We start from the raw sequence: 24,638 nt of genomic DNA on the forward strand, positions 1-24,638 counted from the left end.
CCAACCAACAATACTCACGTCGCACGGGGATCGGAGGTCGGAATCCGTAAACCCTAACCACCCCTTTTTCTTTTCTTCCGGTAACCGGCGTTGGGTTGCAGACCAGACTCCGCCTTACCAAACTGATGTCCACGGACACATAAAGGTCAGCGCTCCGAGCATATATCTTGATGTCTTATTTGTCAAAATGAATCAAATGTGATAAAATTACTTAGGGTAACTCTCTTGTCACGCCTGAACACGTGGTCGACGCGAATAATTAGATGAAGGGCAACATCAATGTATTTGCCGGCTACCACTGCAGGGCATACCTCTGGCAAATTGCCAGTGGCAATTAGCCGCCTCCTGTTTGCATATTTATCACTTCCATTGCCCTGCTTTATTCTCTTGCCACCCCTTATTCGGTTGGTAACGTATCTCCCTTGGCCCATTCGCAAGCACGAAAATCCATCTTTCTCGACGGAAATTTGTCTCGGGGTGGCCCGAGAGACGCTGGGACGAATATCCTCTAGCTAGGGCGGGCCCCAATTGTCCGGGTCGTTGATATCGTCCGCGGTGTAATCACTGTTGCAGTGCAGCATGGATTGGTCGTAGTAATAGCCGCACTGGAACGTGACCCCCTCAACACGCTGGCAGAATCCGTGCTCGTTGCCTTGAAGGTCGTAGATCTTGTAGCCTCGGTCTTTGTAGTACGCTGTGTAGTTGAAACGCCCTTGGTCAGCCCCCGAGTCGTATCAATTTAATCACGCCGTGAGCCAGAGTTGGCTAGGTCGAGTTGTCCTGGAAGGGCAGTGGGGGCAGACGGGTCCTGCAAGATAGAAAACCTACTGAAATGGACGGCGTAGACATTGGCCTCGAGCTCTTCGGGGTCACTATTTGAGCCCTTGACTCGAACACCCTTTTTGTTGCCGCTCACGTCGCCGGGATCATTATAATACGTTACGTGGTTGACTTCATCGCACTGTAAAGTAGGTTGGCCACCACACACAGTTGCGGAGGTTTGCTTCGCGCAGACCAAGCAGGATTACCGGCCTGCGCCAATGATACATAGCTTGTACGGTTCAAGAGGACGGACCCTCCTGAGTTGGAGAGGAGAGGGCATCCGAATGGGCAAACTCACGCCGGGGTAACTTTCCTGGGCTGGCTGTTAGCTTGTTGATCTCCGGTCGAATCCAGTGCCCGACAGCTTGGTTGGGGCCCAGTCTAGGTCCCAGGGTAGGGCTGGATGTGGCAGTACCCTGGAAAGGAATCTCGTTACAAAAGTTATACTTACATTGAAGAAATGATAGCCGTGGAAGTGGTGGTGGACGAATTCCGCGCTAAAGACCCAGAAGTTCGCAAGTGCGTAGGAGGCAAAGCCAAGTAGAAGGAGGCTGGATCGGAACTGCATATCGAAGCTGGAAGTTGGTATTTATTGGTATCGCATGCAGTGAAAATACAGGTCGTTTGTAGACTGTCCTTACTGTTCGATGGTTGTTGAAGGCCCCAGCTAAAGGTTGGCCCAGTTGAGACTGGTGGTTTTATAACGGGCAGTGTATATGAGAACTGTAATGCATTCAATGGTTACATGGCCCAAGAGGATTAATCTGAATGCATTATAACATTATGAATGACTTGCTATGTCGCAATGTGCGTCCTTGAAGTCCTCACGCCTCTGGCCGTGACTGTATTCCTGTTATTTGGATCCTTCTTGGTGGTATCTAGATAAGAGGAGCATGCTACATTACAGCCAAACATTTATCTGTGCCGCGTCGTAGTCGCTGTTGCAGTGAAACGCAGAGGTGCCGTACCAATTAATATCTACACAGAAATAGGGAATGGCGTTGTAGGACTGGCAGAATCCGTGTTGGGTGCCGTGGGTGTCGAAGATGCCGTATCCCCTGTCCTTATAGATTGCTATAGCGTTTGAAGGCATGAATTAGAGCGACTTTCTTAGACGATGGGTAAGGGGGGCGGCGAGAGGTGAAAGAATTGCGGAAGATGGCTATAGGCGAACTTACTGTAGTGCAAAGTTCCCACATTGGCCTCGAAAACATCTGGCAATGTCCTGTCGTCGCCAGTAACACGGACACCCCTCTGCCCGCCGCTCACATCACTGGCTAGGGACCAGCGCTCTGCTGCCCCCACTTCGTCACACTTTCGTGTTCATGTTAGCGAAGTTTTCGTTGTTTTTGATTTTGTCGATGTTCGTCTCAGTGGCCAGGACGGACGGGTGTAGTAGCCCAGCACCAAACGATGCCGTTCCTCGAGAAAGAGGTAGAATGATGAGAAACGATTACTGTGGGGATATAACATACACTGGGGTAGCTCTCCTGGATTCGCTGTTAGGAATTAGCATGCCTGGCACGTAGCACCGGGGGCCTTACATTGAAGAACTTGTAACCTGTGTAGTAGGTGTCGTTGTCATCCACCTCGTAGAAGACCCAAAAGTTCCCGAGGGCAAGGGGCGCGAACCCCAACAGAAGGAATGTGAAAAGAGAATGCATGGCGCCGCGACTGACAAGTAAGTGATGATGGAAATTACGCGTTGCGCGAGTAGGCAGATCGCCGGGCATGCAATTGATGTTGCACTGGAGGGAAAGGTCGAAGTAGGTACAGAGCCTCTGCGTGCCATGTGTAAAGGAAGATTCTAATTAAATACCAAAACCATCTGACCGGATAGAGATCATGAAACATTCGGTGCTTACTGAGGGGGGCAAACAACACTTGATTGCAATACGTCCCATAATTATTCATGACCTTGAATTTCAAGTTCCGATGACTTTTTATTGCTGAACGTTTGTTCGTACTACGCATTGATGACAGTTGATGCCCAAGTGTGTAGTTACATATGCAGCCATGTATTGATCTACCTCATTCACCACAAGTCGCCGTACACGCGAGTGAGCCCGGCCCACTGTCTTCCTTAGCTTTCTCTGTCATCGAACGCCAGCCACGAGGCCATTGTCAATTCATGTCTGCCGCAACGTAGTCGCAGGTGCAGTGATATACGGAGCGGCCGATGGATGTGGACGAGCCACCCACACAGTCATAGACGACGCCGGCGACTGGCTGGCAAACCCGCGATAATTGGCCTCTACATCGTAGATGGCATAATTGATGTGCTTGTAGATTGCTATGAGGTAAAATGTATCAATCAGACCGAGGGCCTTGGAAAGAAACAACCCTGAAGAATGAAGGTGGTCCCAAGGGCCAGATATGAATGATAGAGCTTACTGAAGTAGACGTTGTCCACGTGAACCTCGAGAATATCAGGCGACAGAAGATCAGTGCCTTCGGCACGAACACCCTTCTTGTCACCAGTAACGTCATCTTGTACCTGCCAACAAATTGCACTCTTCACCTCATCGCACTGTATGCTCTTTAGCTCAGCAAGCCACGATATCATGGCGATACGACGGGTTGCAGGTTGTGACAAGACAAGTTTGCGGTCCTAGTTGAATCGGGAACGCAAACAATGACAGAGATGGAAAAGGCCACCGTAGTGAATTACTTACGTTGGGGTCGCTTTCCTAGTCTCTCGGTGTTAGAAAATGACGTTTATTGCATAACTAGTGTGCCTTTTGGAAACCGATATGTAAAAAGCATCATGGCACATACGTTGAAGAACCTGTAGCCAGGATAGAGCGTCTTGCCAGAGCTGTCACCCTCCTCAAAAGCCCAGAAGTTTCCACAGGCAGAGGACGCAAGACCAACGAGAACAGATACGGATAGGAGATGCATGATTAATTCCCGGACAGTGAGAGTTGGTGGTTCTGGCTCCTCGGTATGCCGCTGGAGGCGTTGCCTTAGAAAATAAGTTAGAAGGTGAGAATAGCTTCTTTACCACTTCTTGAGCAGATCAGCGCTCCATTTATACCCTGGAAACTGATGCAGTAGAACAATGAATTCGCTATGCGATGCACGAAACTGACATGGCTGTAATTGATGTGCACCTCGCCTGCTTCGCTACGACGCCATTCGTTACTCATCATCGGTTGAAACGGCATACGCATTCTATATCATTCTGAGCCGAGTGACATAACCGAAGGGTATGGTGTTCCCTTACCACTGTTCGTAACGAGGAACAATGACAAGTCATGTGGGCCCTCTCTACCTTCAGATCGTGTCCAAAAAGTCATGTTTCTGATTTGTTGACACTCTTTCACCGCGTAGCAGTTGTAAAAGCCGCTTCGATCACACTGTACCTATGTTCCCGTACACCCGTCACAACCTTGGCAATGAATGCATATCCGCTCCTGCCGCCGGTCGGGTCGGATCTTTCCTCGCCCAACCGTCTTTGACCGCGCCCCAGTACCTCTGCGCATCCTCCCGCACCAGAGCGCAATGCGCCGCCTCTTCGAACCCCACGGTTCCCACAGCACACCCCAAGCCCGCCTCGGCCTCCCGCGCATGCGCCAGCACGTCCTCGGCCGCCACCATCTCATCCGCCCTCGAGTAAAGATGTAGCCGCCCGGCCCGTGCCCTGAACGCAACCGGGTCGTTGAGCTCCCGCCGCAGCTCGCGGACCGACCGCATAAGCCCCGCGCTCTGGAGGCCGTGGACCGCGGCCACGGCGGCGTAGACCAGGGGAGCCCCGAGCGAGCGAACGCCAAGGAACCGCGTCGTCTGGGGTAGTGATACTATAGCAGCGTTGTAGGCCTTGCCGAAGCTGGCGCCGCCGGGACAGCAGTCGAAGACGACCAGTCGCAGGTTGTCGCAGAACAGCTGCGAGGAAGGTGACGATCCCATGGACCAGGCTAGTTGGAGAGCGCAGTTACAGCCTCCATGGGAGAAGATGTGGAGAAGAATGCCGTCGGCGCCGTCGGCGCCGCCGCCGCCACTGTTGAGTCCATCGCCATTAGGGTGTTGCTCCATGATTCTCGAGATGGCGTCGCGCACCGGCTGAAGGTGGGCCCGGAGCGTGGCGAACGTGCGCACAGAGATGTCGAGAAACACGGTCCGGATCAACAGGAGGTGGGCGGTCGGGTACAGGGCCTGGTAGCCGGCGACGTACTTGTTGACGCGCGGCGTGGTGACGCCGCCGAGCCATGTGCAGAGGATGATGAGCCTGGGTGGTGGCGGTGGTGTCTCGAGGTCTGCCTCGGCTGCAGGTAGCGCCGAGGTGTTGGCATCATGGGGGGATATGATTGTGGCAGGCTGATATAGGAAGACGTTATTACCGAGATCAATCGGCTCCTCTGTTTGGCGCGTTGCTGGTGGCATGGCGGCTTACACCAGGCTGTGGGTAAAACACAGGCAAAGTCACACGCTACAAACGGCTGGGGTTTAGGAATGTCTGATATGGAAGATGAAGGAAACCGGGGGAGCAGGGGGACAAGTGCACTAATTGCAGTGGCCCATAGCGCCTGGGGGTGCGTCCTTCACCCGTGGAATAACCCCTGTAGGCCCTGCCAATGGCGCAGTAATGTCCGCTCTCCCCGTATTTGGCATTTGTTGAGCGTCTTCTTGTTCTCACTTTGCTATGTCATCCCCTACATTGTGTCGGTTTCTCTATCCAATATGTTAATTTGGCTATTGCCGTGTTACTTCAATTTCTATACTCGGTCCCGATTCCCTGTGCTTCGCTTTCTGGAAACTGATTCGGATCAATTAGCCCCGGGTTTTCCTTGCTGGCATTTGCCATGCGGGCTGGGCAACCTCTCCCCTTGGTTATGACTGCAACTCACGGCTCAGGGGCCAGGCAAGCAAACAGGTCAGCTTCATTCTTTCGCACACACTACTTCCGTTTCTCCCTAGCACTCCTTCCCACTTTTGGGAAAGCGGGTATATTATCTCTTGCAGCCCTGGAACGCTCAATAGGCACATCGTTTCCAGTGCACAATATTCTCGCTGTGACTTGGGTGGGTTTAGCTGCCTGATATAAATATTTGCCGAGCGAGTTGCAGAGAAATGCAGTGATTTGAAGTAGTAGAAATGGTACACTTGGATAGATATTAATGATAATATCATTAACAGTCTTTAAATAGCAACATTAGTGACGGTTGCGCACAGGATGCTTATAATACATAAGGTAGTAGTACACCCTGTCTCCGCTGCCGGCCTCCTATGGTACATATATGTAGTATTATCCAAGTCCCCAAAGATGCTTCTATCTCCTGAGGGGAAACGTAACCCTCCAATCACTCAATACTGAGATATCCAGCTACCTTCAGCCCACTTCAAATTTCTCGTCTCATACCGTCTTGCGCTGCCTCGGTCTATGTTGATTACCCAACGCGGCCGCTTGCCTATCTTCGGCTCTTCATCCGAATAGATCTTTTCATCTCCACCTGGTATATTCTTGGTCGGCTGTGAATTTACCATGTCGCGGGATGGTTCTGTTAATGAGCGGACTTTCGACTTGCTATTGCTGCGGTAGGGAACAGCTATCGCGTTACCAGGCGGTGCCACAGTAAATTGAATCTTTATCATATCCCTCAGAACGGCGCTCGGGGTTCTTAGCAGGGCCGGGTCCGTTACTGACAGGCCGACGGAGTGAGCGTGCGTCTCTGTTAAGGTGATATGTGTCTCCGTTTACTGCCCTCGTTCTTCCGTCCTGTGCAATCGTTAGTTAGGGACAAAGTTTTATCATTAGAATGTCAGGCGATAAGAACCTACTGATGGCCTCGTTGTGCACCTGAATATCTTGCATTGTCTTCCCTTCGACTATTTCCCAATAGTCAGTGTCTTATGCAATACTATTCGACAGCATAGTTCGTCTTTACTCACCACGAAAGGCAAACGCTGTCATGATCTGAGCGAACAGGGCATAGGAATCGGCGCCCCTCCACTCGGGGTGGTCTCGGGCCCAATGGGCCCTGACAATGAAAGTGTGGCCAATCTTAAGTGGGTTAGTGTTACCCGTAACGCCACACTGTTAGCAGCGAATAATGCAGGGGACGCCGCTGCGGGGTGGCCACTCGAAAGCGTAGCCTGATTTACCGAGGGGCACCGCCTGTCGGTCGTTAAGGGAGTTTAATATTTAGTCGTAGCCCTTAAAAATATTAGTAAACAGCGGAAACCCCAATTAGAGAGGTTAGTCGTCTGCCAGTAGCTCTTTTAGCAGCTCAGAGGAGAGTTTCTAGAATGAAGAATGCGCGATGTTCTTCTCCTTACTATGATTACTGGAAACCGTTACCAGATCGGATGTCGTGTTCTGAAATGATCGGATTTCCTCGTTCACGGCATTGTATTGCGTCTGGATAATGTCACGGCTCTTCTGGATCGCTTCTTTACCCGTCTGGACCTTGTTCCAAAAAGCCGTTTCCAGGGACATCCGGAACCTATCCTCGAACGTCTTATTGGGTTCGATCTCCTCTGCCATGGTCTCGGTAAATGGCGGGTGAACCTCCCGCGGCGGAGGGTATAAGGATGTCTCAATCTGTCGAAAAGAGGATGGATGTCCAAGGGGTGCGGATCAATATCAAGAAGCCTCCACGGTTTACATAACGGTTTAAAAGGCTGCCACAACTCTGGTGGACGGCAACCGAGGGAGCAAACGGCCCCTCTACGTAACACCGGGTATGCAAATGTTCAATAGGACGACAAACGGAAATAGCCACAATCTGTATGCCACGTCTCACATGTTATTTGGCACAACTGGGGTCACCTCACCGCAACACTCGGTTGAGAACCACAGCATACTATATATGACATCCCGCGCGCAGCCACCCACTCTGCAGAGAAGACATACAGATAGGGTCATCAGATAGTTCTTCTGGGTGTCAGATGTCTGCTCTACTATTAGGGCTACACTGTGGTGCTGGAGCCTTGCGGTCGTTCGCGTGGTTGGCTCTTAGTCACCAACTCCTCGAACCATTTCGGCAGCATGCTCGCCCTTTAACCTTGCCCCGCCTCGGCACCGTCCTTGGTCGCAGTGGCAAATGGCGATGAACAAATGCCAGTCCGCGGCTAGTTCCGTCCGCGTGACGCGGTGCCCTGGCTTCACCAAGTGGATTTCGTGCGTTAGGCACCCCACCGCAAGGCCCAATCCCGCTGTCTAAAGTATTGACTCCCGCCGTCAAGCACCCAAACAGACTCTTGTAAACAGAACCTGTCGTATCCGGGTTACTGGCCCGGAATAATCGATAGTATCATCAATCTATACTAATCCAGGTAGCCTCGTCATGCATCTTTCGAGGCATTCAGGCGTCCGGGGATATTACTGAGACTTGGCATTGGTGGACTAGCCGGCTTGAGTTGGTTATATATCCTTGGCCTGATCGACGCCAAGCCGGCCACGAGCCTCTCCGTGGCCCGGTGTGGGGAGGCGTTGGTCGGTACAAAGACTGTAGCGCGGCGTTTGGACGAACGCATTTCAACACTTTTTTCGAATGGCAATCATCTGCGATTTGCAATCTGCAGAACACACCAGCAGAGATCCTGAAAGTCTTAATTTGGCCGCTTGGCCTTCCCCGGCGTGTCGTTGCATTCTCGTTGAAACGACGTCTGGGCGTTGGAGCAAACACAACCTTGAATAGTGGGCTTGCCTGCAGGTGCCTGAAATGAACCGGTATTTATGGGGTTGCTGCTTATAAATTGTGCGTTTGACCGGGGCCACATCGCCACTTGCTTCGCCGGGCTCGATGCCGGCGGGGTGCCTTGAGCACCAAATACAAGTTGGTCAAACCGCAAGAGGGACCCCCACTTGGATACATACCTGCAACAAGGGAGCTGACTCGCACAGTAGGACTGCCACCTCACTTCTGTCTAGGCTGCTGCCGAGTTTCGGCCAGGTGCCATTGGGTCAGTCAGTCGGGGGTTGACCGTGGTGGCCAGAATCGTCCCAACTGTACGGCTTGCCATGTTGTGTTTGACGAAGAGTCAAAAATCCTAGGGTATAGAAGTAGAGACCGGGCTGACGGCTCCTTATCGATCGTGAGACGCCGTGGCCACATGAACCTTTTGCAGGGCAGTTTCCAGTTTATCAAAACGGTTATTGTCCAAAAAGGGGCGTAACCTTATCGATTTTGCCGATCTGCCAAGATAATTTCCCGTGCGGCCCGTAACTTAAACGAAAATGCTGGACCAGTACCAATTTTTCAGCAAAGCCCAGAGCCACGTGCAGGATTAAATAACCTCTTGCTCAGCAGCGATGCAACGTATCGGACCCCTCTCTAGACCAAGGACCAACCCTGCCCAAGTTGGCAGCGCACAGTGGGTGACGCGCCCGGAAACCACAAAGAAACATGAAAAACAAGAAGAAAAAAACAAGGGGAATTCGGTTCGTCGGAGGCCCGTTCGCTGCCATCATGCACTGGCGGAGGCCAAATACCTGAAAGAGTGCTGCCCTGCAGGGGGCACATGCAAGCCATACTTTATATACTTCCTTGTCAACTGCAGGGGCAGGCAGTGTAGCCTCCATCGAGAATGAAACCTGGCCGTAAACACCGGGAGCGTGCGCTGCACCATCATCTAGTCAGGCAGTGGCAGTCGCTGGGATCCTGCTGGGATCGGCCGGATCGGCAGACCTGGATGCGGCAAATGCGGAATATGCGGCGTCCTGCGCAAGAATGAACACACCTGTCGTTTGATATAATCCTAAAAGGATCTGCTCGTTTGTTCGTCCCAACTCTCGCGCGCGCGATGCGCGTCAGTCTACAAACATACTCACCACCACAGCCGCAAACACGCCGGACGATCAACTCCAGAGGCTTTGCTGGGCGGGCCACCAGTAAACTGCCGCCAATATGGACATCAACCCCATCGACAAACCCGAGCTCTTTTCCGACGAAAGCAGGCAGCATGTCCTCTACATCATACTCCCGGCCCTCATGGCCCTCGCGTCCGCGGCCGTCTACCTCCGACTCTACACCCGCGCCGCGATCCTGGGCCTCGTCGGCTTCGACGACTGGCTCTGCCTGGCCGCCCTAACTGTTATTCACGCCTTTGGAGCCCTCGCGTTGGACCGTGAGTGTTGGACTGGAAGAAAATTGGCGAGAGGGCTGGCCGGCTGACGGAATACTACTACTAGTGGTCACCAAGGGTCTGGGACGCCACATCGGAACGCTACCGAAATCCGAGCTCACCGACTACTTCAAGGTCCGTCGTCATCTATCGCACGGCAGAGAGCGTTCGGATGGTATATTGAGTGCTAAAGTGCTGTCTAAAGGAAAGAAAGAAAGGACAAAAGAGAAAGGTGCTACCGTGCTAATAAATACACAAATGAAATGTCTTGCGTAGCGCGCTAGGCGCGTCAAGGGGCGACCCCTTGTCTCCGTCCTCCTGCGACATCATCATTGTCGATCTGTCTCTACCCTACGTCCTTTCCATGAGAAACTTTATCTAACAGCCGTTTGTGCCACGTGCACACACACTACAGACCTTCTACATCATGATCATCTTGTACAATCTTTCCATCGCATCGTTCAAGCTCTGCTTCCTCGCCCAATATTACCGCATCATGAACTCGAAGACGATGCGCATCCTGATCTACGCTGCGACCACGTTTGTCGTAATTTGGACACTGTAAATATTACTCCATCTTTAAATCGTCGTTTGTTGGTGGTGGTCACGTCTCACATCATTTATTCTCTGTTGCAGGTCCCAAATTGGTCTCGCCTTGTTCCAATGTGATCCCATCTCGGGTGTCTGGGAGCCGGGTCCGGATGTCCAATGCCTGCCGATCGTACCTGGATGTAGGGTCACACCCCTTTTCCCCCGGCCCAGATCTTTCAGTCAGTCCGCTCATGCTGAGTGTTTGCCCCACTCCCTACTGGAAAGATAACCCAGCATCGAACATAGCACCTCCTTCTTTTCACATGATTTCTAACAGTCATCTAGGGTACATTGCCGCCGCGGGAAACATCCTGGCAGATATCCTGATCCTGCTCCTCCCACTGCCGATTATCAAGGGCTTGAACTTGCCTCGCGCTCAGAAGCTGGCTCTAGGGGGCATTTTCTGTCTGGGTTTCCTGTAAGTCGTCTTCCTCTGTATCACTACGAGGAGCTTGGATATACTTTTTACTGGAGACTAGAATCTAACGATACCCTCTTTTCAACCACCAGGACAAGCGCGATAAGCTTGATACGCATTAAATATCTTCCACAGGGAGCCGACATCACGTGGGATAACGTGGACACAACGGTGAGCACAGCCCGCCTATCCCATGCAACGTTACCAAGCTGACACACCATCACACCATCAGATCTGGTCCATGGCCGAAGCCTGCACCGGCATCATCTGCGTCAGCCTCCCCCACCCTGCGACCCCTGGCCATCCGCTGGTTCCCGCGCGTCTTCCTCTCCCTATCCCGCACGATTGGCAGCAGCAACCGCGCTGGCGGCAGGGGTGGCGGCGGCGGCGGCGGCGGATCCCGGCACTGGCAGCCCAAAGACCTCGAGAGCACCGGCGGCTGCGGGCTCCGCAGCGCCACGCGCGCGCGGAGGTCCACGAAGACGTGGACCAACATCGACAGCGGCAAGGACGGCCGCGGCGACCAGGACGAGACGATGGTGGCCCGCACGGATCCGGGACGGTCGGAGAACCGGGATGATTGGACGGGGGCGGAGCGCAACCACACACGTAGCCACAGCCACAGCCACAACAGGAGTCGTAACAGGGATCCCGACGACGACAACGACGATGCCGCGCCCAGGCCGGTCCAGCTTCCGCCGAGGCGGAACACGTTCCTGGACGAGGCGTCCGACTCCAGCGTCGAGATCGAGCTGCGCGACGTCGGCGCCAACGCTGCCAGCCGGAGCCGGAGCCGAAGCCGAAGCAACGACGCGCGGATTTCGTACCCGAAGGGGTTCTACGGCGGGCCGGACGGGAAATCCCGGGCGATAAGGCAGCGGACGGGGAACGCCGTGGAGATTAGCGGCGGTGGTAGCAGTGGCGGTGGCGGTGGTGGTGGGGATGGCGTGGAGTCGGGTAATTAGAGGCAGAGGAAGTCTTCGTTTATCCGGGTGCAGCATGATGTTGTTATTAATGGGCTGGCGATGTAACACTCGGAAACTACCCTAGTCCTTAGATTTTAATTATATTAATATAAATGGCTAGGTAGCGCTTTAATTCTTTCTATATATTATAATAAATACTTACTTAAGTGTTTCCCTTTATAACTATTACGAAGATTATTATAAAAAGGATATTTAAAATTATTAATAAATATAAAATTTAATTTAATTAAAAGGGGCTTAAATTTATTATTAATATTAGCTTAAGTAATTATTATATATTAAATATATTATTATTAATTTTATTATTAATAGCTTATTATAATAAATCGAAAGTATATAAATAAACTAATTATATAAATAAAAAGTAACGTTTTAATTAAAAAAGGGAAAATAATACTAATCACATTCTAGCTAGCTATAATAATAATCACTACTCGGAGATTATCGTTATTTTTCTCTAAGGCACCGAGTGTGAACCAGGTTCAAAGGAAGCCCACCGTCTTCTACACGTTCCTACTCCAGGCATATTTCCACGACGGCCAAAAAACAATGGTTCCATCAGGATAAAAAAGGAACTAGGTAAATCTGACAGTTACTGGATTCGAACCAGTGTCGCCCGTGTTGTCTACGATGCAATCGTATTAACAACCGGCTGCTTTGCCGCTAAGCTAAACGGGCCTCTCATTGTGACTGAAGGGGCGGGTGATACTCGTCAACAACTAAAAAACTATTATATGGGCTCGTTTGGATTGATCTCTCTGGAGGGTGAACATGCAGAGAAGACACGAGCGAGGCCGTAATTGAATATTCTGATTTGTTATTACCTTTAAGTAGATGTCACCCTCGTCCCCCTCAACAGAACCCAACACCTTTGTCCATAATCACTGGATACAAAGAGCCCCTTTTTCGTCTCAACAGTATAGTAACCTTTCCACCCAGATGGAGATAAACCCAAGTTCAATTTGGCATCTATTCTCTCTCTCAGGCGTTTTCCCATAAACCCCACTGGGCACTCATCACCGCCCGACTATTACTGCAAATCCTGGATCTCCAACAACTCCCAATACCGCCCCCTCCCCCTCACCAACTCCTCATGCGTCGCCATCTCCACCACCCTCCCCCGCTCCACCACGCAAATCAAATCCGCCTTCCGCACCGTGCTCAGCCGGTGCGCCACCGCGATGTTCGTCCTCTTCTTCTGCCCGGACTGAGACGCGAGCGATTCGAGCGCCGACGTCGCCTCGTCCAGCAGCAGGATCTCCGGGTCCCGCAGCAGCGCCCGCCCGATCGCGATCCGCTGCTTCTGGCCTCCCGAGATCTGAGTGGAGTTCTCGCCCACCCGTGTTTGGTAACCGTCGGGCAGAGCCATGATGAAATCGTGGGCGTTTGCCATCTTAGCCGCGGAGATTATTTGGTCAGAATCGCAATATAGTCTGCCGTAACGGATCTTTTCGTAGATCGTCGTATCGAACAAGATCGGCTGCTGTCGAACTAGGCCAATCTGTCCGCGTAACCATCGCAAATTGAGCGTTGGTATATCGACTCCGTCAAGACCTTAATTGTGTACGGCGAGCCAAGGATGAGTATCAGTGTTTATCAAAATATCAGGATGCACGACTTGAAGGGGTTTCTCTCACATAATTTCCCCTTGGTGGGCTCGTAGAATCGCTCCAAGAGGTTTACGCTGCTGCTTTTCCCACTTCCCGAGGTCCCCACGATCGCCGTCGTCTTCATGGCGTGGCAGCTGAAAGATACCTCCTTCATGACCTGTGCATCCGGGCGCTTCGTATACACCAGGCTGACTCCGCGAAGCTCAATATTCCCTTTGAAGTCTTCGATGACGGCACCGGAAGGATCAAAGGGGTCCTGCGGGGAGCGACGAGCCATTTCGCGGAAGATGACGCTGGCGCTCGACACGGTGGCCACCAGGGCCTGGGCGGCCGGCGCGATCCTCACAATGCCGAAGGCGCCCATCACGACCACGATGGCGATGGTGCTGATCTGGGCGATGGACGCGCCGCCTTGAACGAGGAACTGAGAGCCCGCCCAGAAGGCGAGGGCGTGGACCGAGGGCGGGAGGAGTTGGCACCACGCAGTGAACAGGCCGAGGAGATAGAGCGCCTTCCGGCTTGGTCGCCAGGGCGGTCAGCGCGATGGCCAGCTTGCTCGTGATGCCCTCCTGCACGTGCGTCATGTCGGACATGATGCGGCTCGCGACCGCACCGGGCGCGTGAGCGTCGAAGAAGGCCCATGTTCTGGCGGAAGACGGACCGGTGGTAGGCGTTGCGCAGGGCGCGCGCGACGCGCTCGCCGGCGTAGTAGAAGCCGACCGCCGCGGTGTAGATGAGCACGAAGATGGCGGCGGCCAGGTAGATCCAGTACAGCGTGAAGCGGAGGAGCTGCCGGCGCGCGTCGGCCGTACCCGAGTCGGGATCGGAGTCGGGGCAGTCGGCGCGGGCTTGGTGGTGGGTCCCGAGCGTGCCCACGGTTTGGCCGTATATGACCTGGAAGTAGTTAGCAGTGAAAGACGCCCTCTCCCCCGTCAGAAGAGCGGGCCATCACCGTACCGAAATGAGGGGGTTCAAGACGCCGCCGAGGATGGCGCAGATGAAACTGATGACGATGATGACCTTGTCCCGCGGCGTCGAGTAGCTATAGAGGCTCTTTCTGGCGAAAGGATCCGGCGCCAGGCCGTGGACTTGGCGGTTCAAGATCCTTTTGACTCTGTCATCCGAGTCCATTCTGGCCGGGTGTACTCCAAGCTGCGATGGAAGTTTTGACGAAGCGAAGAAGATCCAGTCAAGCATAAGGAGAAGAGGAAGAAATGATATAAGGGGGAATAGAGGAACCCATTTGTATTTCGATTATATGTTGGAAAAATATAAGCACCAAGTGTAGAAATTTTCGTGTTTGGCGGTTTCGTCGTACTTTGCACAGTACCAAATCCAACTCCGAGGGTTGATATCTTCAATCGCACGATAGCTTTGGTTGTCCGGGTAGCCTTTTTCACCGCCCTCATTATTAATCCGTCCGTTGTAAGCCACCCGAAACAGCCAAGGACGGGCAACGACACAGAGGTACAAACGTACGGACCTGTTTTGGGGGTGTTTTAGGTACTGAGGTAGCCACTCTATTATACGAAAGACGACCCGCCAAAGTGTCGCTCGCAGCCAAATTTAGACGAACACTGCATATGTAGGTGGAATTCGACGTCTGGAACTTTGAGATAAGGTTGTGGCACTTTCAAGCGTCACCTTCCTAGTCCGTCTCGCCGGGGTTTTCAGTGCATAGGTATCTTAACGAATAATTCAACGGGAGCCGATGCATAAGTAAGTTGATGGGTACGGCTTTGCATTATTTATGCGAGGGCGGGGGCGGGGTCTCCCGGGCCTGCTTTCCCCTGAATCCCGAACCCCTTCCCCTGGAAGCCGAAGAGACCTTGGTGCCATCTTTCAGCAAAGTCCGCGGCTATACCAACTCAAGGGGGTAAGGGTAAATAGTGAAATATGCAGTAGCCATTGGGCGACACTCAAAGAAACCCAAGGGCAGGCCCTGCTAAGCGCCGTAAACACCAAAGCGACAGGCGGTTGAATTCTACCTGTCGGTACAACCATGGGTAAGGTCCTCTGCGAAGCCTAAGTTTGCTCGCAAATGGAACCAGGCGAAGCCAGTGTGGATCAACACTGTCGCTCCCGCCGTCGCTGGTCTCACGCAGACCCAGCTCCAGTTTCTTGCATGGACATCATCTCAGACGGCTGCCACCCACTCATACATCGTCTCCGATAAAACGCCTGACTATGATGTTGAACCTCGTGTCCTTGGTGCGCACAGCCTCGGGTGTCAAATGCTTCAGATACCTGTCCCAAGCCATCTGACTCCACGCGTGGTAGGCGAACTGGTCTGCAAACAAGCCGCCCCCGTTGCGCTTGACCTCGGACGCCCAGTACTGTGCCTCTTTGGGCTTCAGCGCGGTGTGCATCCAGTCGATATGGTTCCACGTCCACGTGGGCCAGAAGAACGCCCCGGGCGGCAGCGCGCACACCTCGGCCGGGTGCTCGAGCTGCATCTCCTTGGGCAGCAGGACGCTGTGGTAATTCCACTCTCTGCTCAAATCGACGCCGTCGTAGGCGTCGAGCCAGCGCTGCAGGAATGTGCCGTTGGCGTGGCCCGCCATGATGGCGTTGCACAGTCCCTGGCGGTTGCCGCCCTCGTGGCCCAGCACGACGCCGCGCGGCGACTTGAGGAGCGTCTCGGTCCACGGCTGCAGGCCGAAGGCGTCCATGTCGAGGTAGATGCCGCCCTGGCTCTGCAGCAGCTTGAGGCGGAGGATGTCCGAGATGTGGGCCGCCTGCCACACGGCCTCAGGCCGGCTTTTGAGGCCCGCCAGCTCCGCGGGCGTGTGGTGGACCAGCTCGATGTCGTGCTGGAGCCGCTTGATCCACGGGTTCGTTCGCGGATCGGCATTCGGGTCGGGCGAGGGCGGTTCGGAAATGTACGTGTAGTGCAAAAAGACCTTGTCGGCCTTCAATCCCAGAATCGCGCTTCGTACTGCAAGGTAGCACAGGAAATCGAACCGACCCGCCCCGGTCTTGTTGTACGGGTTGCTCAGCCCGTAGATGAAGTGGACGCGGTTGGGAATCGGGTCCGCGGGAGAGAACTCGTCGCCTTTTAGCTGGGGGAGGCTGCCGTGCAGGCAGTCGAGCTCGTCCGTCGTGGGGACGGACTTCTGCTCGAGTTGGTACTGTGTCGACCACGGCCCCGTCTGGCGGACCCGATCACCGAGCTGATAGATCTGAGGAAGCCAGTAATAGATGAGGACGAAATTCAGTATCAATGGGAGGAGCAGCCGTTTACGCCGATGGGAGGGAATTAAAATATTCATATTGGACAAAGTTGGTGATTTGGTACAGTAAGACCTACGAGAAATCGCAGTTCCTCTGGTCAATTAAAAAGAAACGACTGTGCTAATCTTGTCCCTCCCCTTATTTCTTACTCGGGCTGCCGCCGAAATTCTGCTGCCTGGCCTTGTCGATCTCTGCTGGCTGTGCCACTGCGGCACGGCACGCGCTCCCCCCCTTTTATTTCCACGACACACAACCCTCAGTGTACGGCGTACTGGGGGCGATCACAGCGAATTGGAACGATGTCCACAAATTGCTGACATCAGCGGAACGTTCCTCCAAATTATCCCTGTTTTTCGCCCTTCAAAACCGTCTGACTCGGGTGTGCTCCCTGCATGGGCAAGAACCCAATTGGGAGACGACTCGACGACATGGGGTGAGAAGAGACTTGGCGGCTCCACTATGGTTGGACAGCTGAGAAAGAATGCTGACTACTTTTATCTGCTTAATTTTCGAACACCCCCCAGAATCGAAAAGTGCCAAATGCTGCCATGTACAGAGAAAACATGCCGCTCTATTAAACCGGCCTCACTGCCAGCAGCCATCGGCCTCCGCGCTTCCTTCCCGCTCGCCCTCTTCTTCCCCGCCAGGACCGCCACGTCGCGGCGAAAGAATGCCAATCCCCGTCTTGCAGCCGCTGCGCCGCCGCGTGCGGTACCTGAGCCCGCTGCTGTGGCTCGCGCTCGCCCTGCTGCTCGAGGCCGGCTACCACGTGTCGCGGTTCCGCGTCCCGGCGCCGGAGCTCGAGCTCGACCCGCCCTTCTACACGTCGTGCCAGGAGCCGCCGGATCCCGGCAACGGCAGCGCGCCTGCTGGCGCGCGGGCGCGCGAGAGCGCCGCGCTCGTCATGCTGGCACGCAACGAGGAGGCCGGCGCGGCGCAGCACTCGGTCGCGAGCATCGAGCGCCGCTTCAACCGCTGGTTCGGCTACCCGTACGTCTTTCTCAATGACCGGCCCTGGAGCGAGGACTTTATGGCCACTATTCGCGCCACCACCAACGCGAGCGTCGCTTTCGAGGTCATACCGCCGGAGCAGTGGACGTTTCCGGCTTCGCTGGATAAGGAAAAGGCGCAGGCGAGCATCGAGAAGCAGGGGAGGGATGGGATCATGTACGGGGGATTGACGTCGTATCATCACATGTGTCGGTTCTTCTCTGGGTATGTTTAATTACCCAACCAACTACCGTTTGGCGCATGTTCCGAGGAGAAAATACTGATTGACTGGCCCAAAGTGCTTTCTACAAGCTCGAAGCGCTGAAGAAGTACAAGTACTACTGGCGCATCGAGCCCGACGTCGACTTCTCCTGCTCCATCACGTACGACCCCTTCGTGGAGATGGCCCGGCACAAGAAGGTATACGGCTACACCATCGCGCTGGGGGAAGAAGGGACGACGTGCCCCAGCCTGTTTCGCCAGGTCGCGGACTGGAAGGAGGCGCATAGCATCCGGTCCACGGATCTCTGGAGGGCGTCCATGTCGCCCTCGCGGCTGCCGTGGCCGCTCCGGACCTTCGCGAAGCACCTGCCGCACCGGGACCGCCGCGGCGACAGCTGGAACCTCTGCCACTACTGGAGCAACTTCGAGATTGCGGATTTGGATTTTTTCCGCGCCGCGCCCTACCAGAGCCTTTACGCCCAATTGGAAAAGGCCGGCGGCTTCTATTTCGAACGGGTACGTAAGCAGCCCTCATCCCCCCTCCCGACCTACGTTTCTTTCCTTTGCTTACTTGCTAACGCTTGATTTCGTCTACTCTGACAGTGGGGCGACGCCGCCGTGCACTCGCTCGCCGTCAACCTGCTCGCGGAGCCGCGCAAGCTGCACCACTTCGCCGACTTCGCGTACCGGCACGACTACTACTACCAGTGCCCGGCCAACGCGCGCGACGGGCAGCTGCCGGCGTCGGGCCCGCTCAACGCCGCGGAGCCGCGCTGGGCGCCGGAGCGGGACGACGGGGTCGGGTGCCGCTGCAGCTGCGACAGCGCCCGGCCGCGGAACGTGGGGGCGTACTGCCTGAGCAAGCTGCGCGAGCCCACGAGCACGAAGCGGCCGTGGAGGACGTGGGTGCTGGGCTGGGTGTATTGAAAATTTCTGCCTAGCTGGTACAATATAGAGTAAAATTTGGCTCTCTAGACTAGACTGCCAATGGAGGTTCCGTGGCATTTGCCCGGGTAAACATGGAGAGGGAAACGCCGCAGTCCCATGAGCCGCCTGAAAGAACCGAGAGCCCACGCTCTACTGGCTGGGCGTAAGAGTGCCGGTCGTGGTGCCGACCTGAACCTTTCCGGTAAAGAGAGGACCAGTGGCAATGATACGGAAGTCTCCGGAGAGCTTAGAACTGTATGGTAGGTTTAGCGATCAGTCTATATATAATCATGGATGGATACGCAAGGATAACTACACGTACCCATCGTCATCTGCAACGGAACGGTAAAGGCGAATGAGGAAAGTCGCGTCCAGAACACCCGGGTCCAGGGTGTCGAAGGTGTACGCGGGGTCATCGCACGTATAGCCAGTTGCCGGGATGTCGACGTCAAGGGCCTGGCACGTGATGTCGTCGACGGATAGCTTGAATCGCATTAATCTGTCGACGTGCTGGCCGTCCACCGTCAAGCCATTTGCAGGCGCTGCGTAGACGAAGTTGGAGATGGTGACGGTGTCGCTGGTGGGCGCCGCGGCCACTAAGGCGGAGGAGAAAAGAGACAAGGAGGCGAAGAGCTTCATTGTCGAAGAAGGATCCCCAGTAACCAGTTACCAAGTCTAGGAATGATAGTGAATGTGGTTATGGATATGGAATATGGAAGCAGGTGCGTACCTGTGCCATTTGTACTGTAGAAACATTCCCAAGCCAACGCGCTCCCCTCCTCTGGATGCCACGTTACCAGGCGAGAATACGAGAAGAAGCAACCATGATGCCAAGGGACCGATTTACCCGTCTGTTCTGCCGGCATCGCCCCACTCCAACGCAGGTAACGACGGCTGAATAGAGGTCACACTGTAACGGTGAACTGCTGTTGATGCATACCTCCCAAACACTGCGGCAGTTGGGAGCCTGAGAGTGATTTTGGGATGTGAGGGCATGTGCACAGAGATATCTTCTCGCTAGTAACAGAAAATAGTGCTAAGCGTTCAGAACCGTGTTTGGGTTCAATGTTGAGTTCAGATCACGCACAGCTCCACGGCACTGCCAACCTGAATAGACCGCCCTTTCCGTTTGAGGAATCAGCTAAAATGAAAGCTGGCCAATGAGTGCCCAGAAGAGTTTAGAGACTTTGAGACGCTTGAGTGCTAGCAGTCAACGTGGCCGAGATACAAGCTCGCGAGAGACTTGCAAGCCAGGCATCAGCAGCTAGCAGCTCCAACTCTCTGGACACAACGTTTGGCGTTTCACGTTGACTGTTTAATTCCAGTTGGTCACTGGTGTATGACGGCGCCCGAAGAAGCCGATCCGAATCGAGGCTATGTTGCCACGCTTCACTTGAAGACGCCCGGTGGGGATATTCATGTCACCAATGTCTACAACCACGAACAGCACCTGGACATCGATCGCCTCATGAGATTTCTGAGTGGAGATGGCTACGATATAGTTGTCGGCGATGTGAATTTGCAGCATCAACATTGGGAAGGTGATCACGGACCTTCTGCGCCGACGCCTAGGGCTCGAAGGCTCCAGGAGAACATGGAGGCTGCCTCCATGAAGCTGTTGACGCCTCGAGGAACCACGGCCTTCAGGAAAACAGCTTCCCCAGGCGGCATTGAATCAACCATCCATCTGGCTTTTGCGGCCGAAGAGATCTTGAAGATGCAACCTGTCCACCAAGCAATGGAAGTCTTTCGACAGGACCACCTCCTGATGGACATTCAACTCGAGATGGATGTTTCCCGTATCTCCCGCACGTTATATAAGACAAAGGATATGGATAAGGTGGCGTGCCGACAAGGTATGAAGGGATGCCTGCGCAACGGATTTGGCCCACACGAGCTCCTTGGTACATCTCATCCGCTGAATACGCCCGGCGATGTTGATGATTACACGAATCGTATCACTGAATGTCTCACTGTTCCCTTTTACGCAATAGTTGAGAAGATTGAGATATCACCAACGAGGAGCGTGAGATTCGTCACGAACAACGTCAAGCGGTATGAACAACGAGAGCTCAAGGCCCAAGCTGAGTACAAGAGGAAGGGAGACCTGCGTTCATTTGAGCAATGGCAGGTTGCGGCGTCCACCCGAGCTTTCGTGGTCGCAAAGCATGAGAAGGAGATGTGGCGGCGTCGACAATCCACCATCGGGCGACGAACCTCCGGAATCTACCGAATGGTCAAAGGCGTTTCTAGGAGGTTACGACCCAAAGTCTACCCGCCCATAGGGCCCCTCAAAGTTGACCAGTCAGAAAAACTAGTCTATGAGCCGCCCGAGATTGTCGATTGTTTACTTTCCTCTCAGTTCGGCAAGGAGAATATCAGTCAGGCACCACCAGCGGTCAATGCTTCCACCAGCGAGCACGACCCAGCAGACATTTCGACCGATGACGAGGTTCCTATTGTTGACCCATATCAAATCAAGTTCATTCTAGCTAAGCTGCGCACTGGTGCGGCCATGGGGCCTGACGGTGTACCCAACTTCGTTCTCAAGCTGTGCCGAGGTCAGGGTTCCGAAGCTTGCGGTGATCCTTTCCGGGAAATGATCATCGAGCCCTACCTCGCACACCTGTTTCAAGCCTGTTTGAGGTTAGGATACCATCCATCCCCAGGCTTGGAAACATGCCACAACCATAGCCCTTCTCAAGCCAGGAAAGGAACGCAGGTCCCCACGAGCCCGGAGGCCCGTCGCTCTGCTGCCTTGTCTCGGAAAGGTCTACGAGGAGCTTGTAGCCGACACGCTCAAGCATACGGCCATCCGAAGCCTGCTCATTCCTTACTACCAACTTGTGTTCGCAGGAAAATCAACTGTTACAGTCGTTGTAGCCATTACAAATGAGGTCTACCGGGCATGGAGCCGGACAAGCAGCATAAGCACAATTATTACAGCCGGCACAATTATTTCTGCTAATTTACACATTATTAGCCAGGGTTCTACTAGCCCTGATAGTTTTTGTAACTCTGTATTCTATTCCGATGCCGAAATTTTCGACCGTATGAAAACGACCGTATTTTAAACCTTCTTTAAAATGATTTTGCTACGGCTCTTCCCTCGCTGGTATAGCCTCAATCCTCCTTAGGAGGCCTCGAGCTTTTACATCAGGATTGCGCTGACTTCCTCGGTAGCGTCGACAACATGTCGAGGCTCATCCTGTTGCGGAAGTCGTGATCGTGGCGTCCGAGGCTCTGGACTGACGCCCATCTCGCCCTCGCTAGCATCGTATTTGTAACTGTCGACCATGCTGTAGACTGCCATGGATCGCATTTATCTCGCTTACTGAATGGCGATTTCGGGTGTGTAGAACGAGGGCAATAAGATTCATCGCCTTTGAACGAGACGAGACCGCATCGGGGCTTTATAGTCTGCGTGGAATAGACCCAGCGGAGGGTATGGCCGGCACACGTGCCTGCGCATCATCGACTCTATCAGAAAATCATCGAAGCCGCCTTGAGCGCTGGCAGCGCAATTTCCATGCTTCGTAAGGAGCACATACTGTCTCTGTCTGGGTTGTGTAGGCGTAATCAGGGGTGCTTTGGAGAAGTTGACTCGGCGAAAATCGGTTGTGGGGTTGGTTGGCCTAGGAGTCGTGGAGTCGAATCGGCTCCCTTGATTCGATCCCTGTTAGCGGCCATTGTGACCCTAGAGAGCTCGGAGTGCTCAATTCCTCTTGTTCTTTCAGCGTTGGGATTTGGAACTTGTACTCTTCCGATTCTCATAAGAAGCCCCATCAGGGCGCCGCTTGCCTTATGGTCGGGTATACAGATATATACATAAAAACCTCACACTTTTCACCTGGCTCAACATAGCTAACCCACCATCCCCAAGCTAAGCCTGGAAATTATGTTGCTAAGATGTAAAAAACAAATAAAATCGCCACAACCAAAATCACCACTCCAATATCAACGGGGCAGCCCGGGTCGTTTGTATCCGGGTCACCCTGGAAAGTTATGTGAGATCGAGCATGCGCATCGGACTGCCAACTTGAACGGCCAACCCGCAGAGCATGGATGTCTGGCACGCTGTATGTCTGAGCCGTTCTCGGGGTGATTGCGAGGCTGTGACCCGGGTGATGGTGTGCAGATACGGTGCCGTAATGTGTCGTGTAGTGCGAACGACCCTGGTTCAGGAAAGTTGGGTTTGTGTCGGGCCATCTGTGCATTCCCGTATCGAGTATGGGAGAACGGGTGACCTGCAATCGGGCGCCAGACGGGGGTGAGCTAGAGGATAGGGTGCCGGGATTCTTTCGAATGTCCCCAGGACGCATTCTGGGACAGGCGAGGGCAGCGGTTGTTGGAATCCGCAGTACTCAATCAGGTCTTGGTATGATGCTTTCGACAGCACGAACTCGGCGTTGCGTTGGTATGGGCGCAGGATATCGAGGGATATCTCGTGTTTTGATCTGGTGTTAATATAACTTTTCTTCCGCAGTGGTAGTAACGGGTTCTTCAACCGTAGCAACATGCCGTTGTCGGGATGGACATTTGCTGGGTCGATAGGCAAGTACGACTTCCGCTTGTGGGGACTCTTTCTGTGCCGTTCCAGCAGATCCGTCTCGTCAAAGGAGGTCAGCTATCTTGAAGTTTCAGTGCCCGCATTGATGATATCTGGTAGATTGGGGAGCATTTTGATGCTGTACGAACGGGCAACATGATAACCTTGCCATCCTGGGGAAAGGCGGATAATACCACAACAGGATGATTGTAAGCACCCTCGTCAATACCGGGAATAGTCTCCTGTCCGGGATCTTGTTTCGGCAGCCACAAGATAAGACCAGGAAGATGGGCGCTGGTCATCGCATCTAGCGGTCTCGGACGCTCTTGCGCGCGGTGCACCCGAAACGGTAGGTCTGCAACTCTTATGCCTGGCATCCCAGCGACGTAGTATAAAAACACATAGGCATATATGATGCATGCACCGTAGACGACAGAACAGGTATCGCAATGGAATTCAATCCGAGAGGTAGTGTTTTAAGGCTCGATAGTGGCATATAAAGGAGGAGGCATCCTAGTATCTAGGAACCTTACAGCGGCCCAACACCTCAAGATCACCCCTCTCGCGACCCGCCAAGGCAGAATTGTGAGACCCATTCAAGCAAGTTCGCGTTGGTTGGAGATGTGATGTGGATATTGAAGCAGGAGGCCGCTGACTTACGGACCTCAAGATGCGGTGGTACCAAATGGGCGCGGCCAAGGCAACGGGCCGCCGCCGCATAGAGTGGGCCAGGGCCGCCAACCACGGCTGCATGTTGGTTCTTGCCAACCAAGCCCGAACCAACAGCAACAAGCCGATATCCAATCGTTAACCGCCAACACCACAGACATATGCGACAATTTCTGTCAGCTCTGAAATCCAACCAGTCGAGGATGCGATGGGTGGAGCAAGTAAGTACCGTAGCATGCCTGGCTGTAGCGCCGATGACGGGTGAAGAGAGGAAACGCTGCATTTGCAATCCTTGAGCAAAGAGAAGCAACCCATATATAGCTGCAACACGACACCTAAAAGGATTAGGGAACTTATCAAGTTTTCGGAATCCCGAAACTGGTTGCTACCTCGGCCACGACAACAAAGACGGCATGCAGGCTAGGATCAAAGTAATGGACGACTGGGAGCATATCATCGCAAGGCCGCATCCGCAGGGCGGATATCAACTACTGAGTAAAATGTGGTGGCATACGCTTAAGTTGATCATGGTTGGCGAGGACGGAAGGAGCCTA

The 24,638-nt window shown here is 53.7% G+C and overlaps 12 protein-coding genes across 12 annotated transcripts; 3 read left to right on the forward strand and 9 right to left on the reverse strand.

Annotated features, from left to right (window-relative positions):
- Window positions 1-512: 512 nt before the first annotated feature.
- Window positions 513-1,390, reverse strand: PG986_000523 (uncharacterized protein; the record flags this gene model as incomplete). The annotated part of the gene is made up of 3 exons (XM_066836745.1): window positions 513-694; window positions 829-961; window positions 1,274-1,390. 3 exons carry the CDS (start codon window positions 1,388-1,390, stop codon window positions 513-515), a joined length of 432 nt encoding a protein of 143 aa, XP_066705638.1.
- A 333-nt stretch (window positions 1,391-1,723) lies between these two features.
- Window positions 1,724-2,486, reverse strand: PG986_000524 (uncharacterized protein; the record flags this gene model as incomplete). Its single annotated transcript, XM_066836746.1, has 4 exons — window positions 1,724-1,896; window positions 2,001-2,136; window positions 2,298-2,312; window positions 2,367-2,486. 4 exons carry the CDS (start codon window positions 2,484-2,486, stop codon window positions 1,724-1,726), a joined length of 444 nt encoding a protein of 147 aa, XP_066705639.1.
- A 465-nt stretch (window positions 2,487-2,951) lies between these two features.
- Window positions 2,952-3,723, reverse strand: PG986_000525 (uncharacterized protein; the record flags this gene model as incomplete). Its single annotated transcript, XM_066836747.1, has 4 exons — window positions 2,952-3,166; window positions 3,217-3,352; window positions 3,498-3,512; window positions 3,601-3,723. 4 exons carry the CDS (start codon window positions 3,721-3,723, stop codon window positions 2,952-2,954), a joined length of 489 nt encoding a protein of 162 aa, XP_066705640.1.
- Window positions 3,724-4,206: 483 nt separating this feature from the next.
- PG986_000526 (DNA repair protein rhp57) lies at window positions 4,207-5,205 on the reverse strand (the record flags this gene model as incomplete). Its single annotated transcript, XM_066836748.1, has 1 exon — window positions 4,207-5,205. The coding sequence occupies one exon, from the start codon at window positions 5,203-5,205 to the stop codon at window positions 4,207-4,209; it is 999 nt and encodes a 332-aa protein (XP_066705641.1).
- Window positions 5,206-7,063: 1,858 nt separating this feature from the next.
- On the reverse strand, window positions 7,064-7,306 carry PG986_000527 (uncharacterized protein; the record flags this gene model as incomplete). The annotated part of the gene is made up of 1 exon (XM_066836749.1): window positions 7,064-7,306. The coding sequence occupies one exon, from the start codon at window positions 7,304-7,306 to the stop codon at window positions 7,064-7,066; it is 243 nt and encodes an 80-aa protein (XP_066705642.1).
- A 2,365-nt stretch (window positions 7,307-9,671) lies between these two features.
- Window positions 9,672-11,862, forward strand: PG986_000528 (uncharacterized protein; the record flags this gene model as incomplete). Its single annotated transcript, XM_066836750.1, has 4 exons — window positions 9,672-9,891; window positions 10,304-10,435; window positions 10,765-10,897; window positions 11,079-11,862. The coding sequence occupies 4 exons, from the start codon at window positions 9,672-9,674 to the stop codon at window positions 11,860-11,862; spliced, it is 1,269 nt and encodes a 422-aa protein (XP_066705643.1).
- A 1,051-nt stretch (window positions 11,863-12,913) lies between these two features.
- Window positions 12,914-14,624, reverse strand: PG986_000529 (leptomycin B resistance protein pmd1; the record flags this gene model as incomplete). Its single annotated transcript, XM_066836751.1, is given in 5 exon segments — window positions 12,914-13,437; window positions 13,521-13,917; window positions 13,973-14,138; window positions 14,155-14,387; window positions 14,451-14,624. 5 exon segments carry the CDS (start codon window positions 14,622-14,624, stop codon window positions 12,914-12,916), a joined length of 1,494 nt encoding a protein of 497 aa, XP_066705644.1.
- A 1,025-nt stretch (window positions 14,625-15,649) lies between these two features.
- Window positions 15,650-16,765, reverse strand: PG986_000530 (glycosyltransferase sugar-binding domain-containing protein; the record flags this gene model as incomplete). Its single annotated transcript, XM_066836752.1, has 1 exon — window positions 15,650-16,765. The coding sequence occupies one exon, from the start codon at window positions 16,763-16,765 to the stop codon at window positions 15,650-15,652; it is 1,116 nt and encodes a 371-aa protein (XP_066705645.1).
- A 632-nt stretch (window positions 16,766-17,397) lies between these two features.
- Window positions 17,398-18,866, forward strand: PG986_000531 (uncharacterized protein; the record flags this gene model as incomplete). The annotated part of the gene is made up of 3 exons (XM_066836753.1): window positions 17,398-17,942; window positions 18,017-18,455; window positions 18,543-18,866. The coding sequence occupies 3 exons, from the start codon at window positions 17,398-17,400 to the stop codon at window positions 18,864-18,866; spliced, it is 1,308 nt and encodes a 435-aa protein (XP_066705646.1).
- A 150-nt stretch (window positions 18,867-19,016) lies between these two features.
- PG986_000532 (uncharacterized protein) lies at window positions 19,017-19,505 on the reverse strand (the record flags this gene model as incomplete). Its single annotated transcript, XM_066836754.1, has 2 exons — window positions 19,017-19,119; window positions 19,189-19,505. 2 exons carry the CDS (start codon window positions 19,503-19,505, stop codon window positions 19,017-19,019), a joined length of 420 nt encoding a protein of 139 aa, XP_066705647.1.
- Window positions 19,506-20,205: 700 nt separating this feature from the next.
- On the forward strand, window positions 20,206-22,118 carry PG986_000533 (RNA-directed DNA polymerase from transposon X-element; the record flags this gene model as incomplete). Its single annotated transcript, XM_066836755.1, has 3 exons — window positions 20,206-21,505; window positions 21,561-21,763; window positions 22,050-22,118. The coding sequence occupies 3 exons, from the start codon at window positions 20,206-20,208 to the stop codon at window positions 22,116-22,118; spliced, it is 1,572 nt and encodes a 523-aa protein (XP_066705648.1).
- Window positions 22,119-23,046: 928 nt separating this feature from the next.
- Window positions 23,047-23,792, reverse strand: PG986_000534 (uncharacterized protein; the record flags this gene model as incomplete). Its single annotated transcript, XM_066836756.1, has 2 exons — window positions 23,047-23,493; window positions 23,565-23,792. The coding sequence occupies 2 exons, from the start codon at window positions 23,790-23,792 to the stop codon at window positions 23,047-23,049; spliced, it is 675 nt and encodes a 224-aa protein (XP_066705649.1).
- Window positions 23,793-24,638: the final 846 nt, after the last annotated feature.

Source organism: Apiospora aurea, assembly GCF_038362705.1.
Source record: "Apiospora aurea strain CBS 24483 chromosome Unknown utg000001l_segment0_segment0, whole genome shotgun sequence".
Lineage (NCBI taxonomy): Eukaryota > Fungi > Ascomycota > Sordariomycetes > Amphisphaeriales > Apiosporaceae > Apiospora > Apiospora aurea.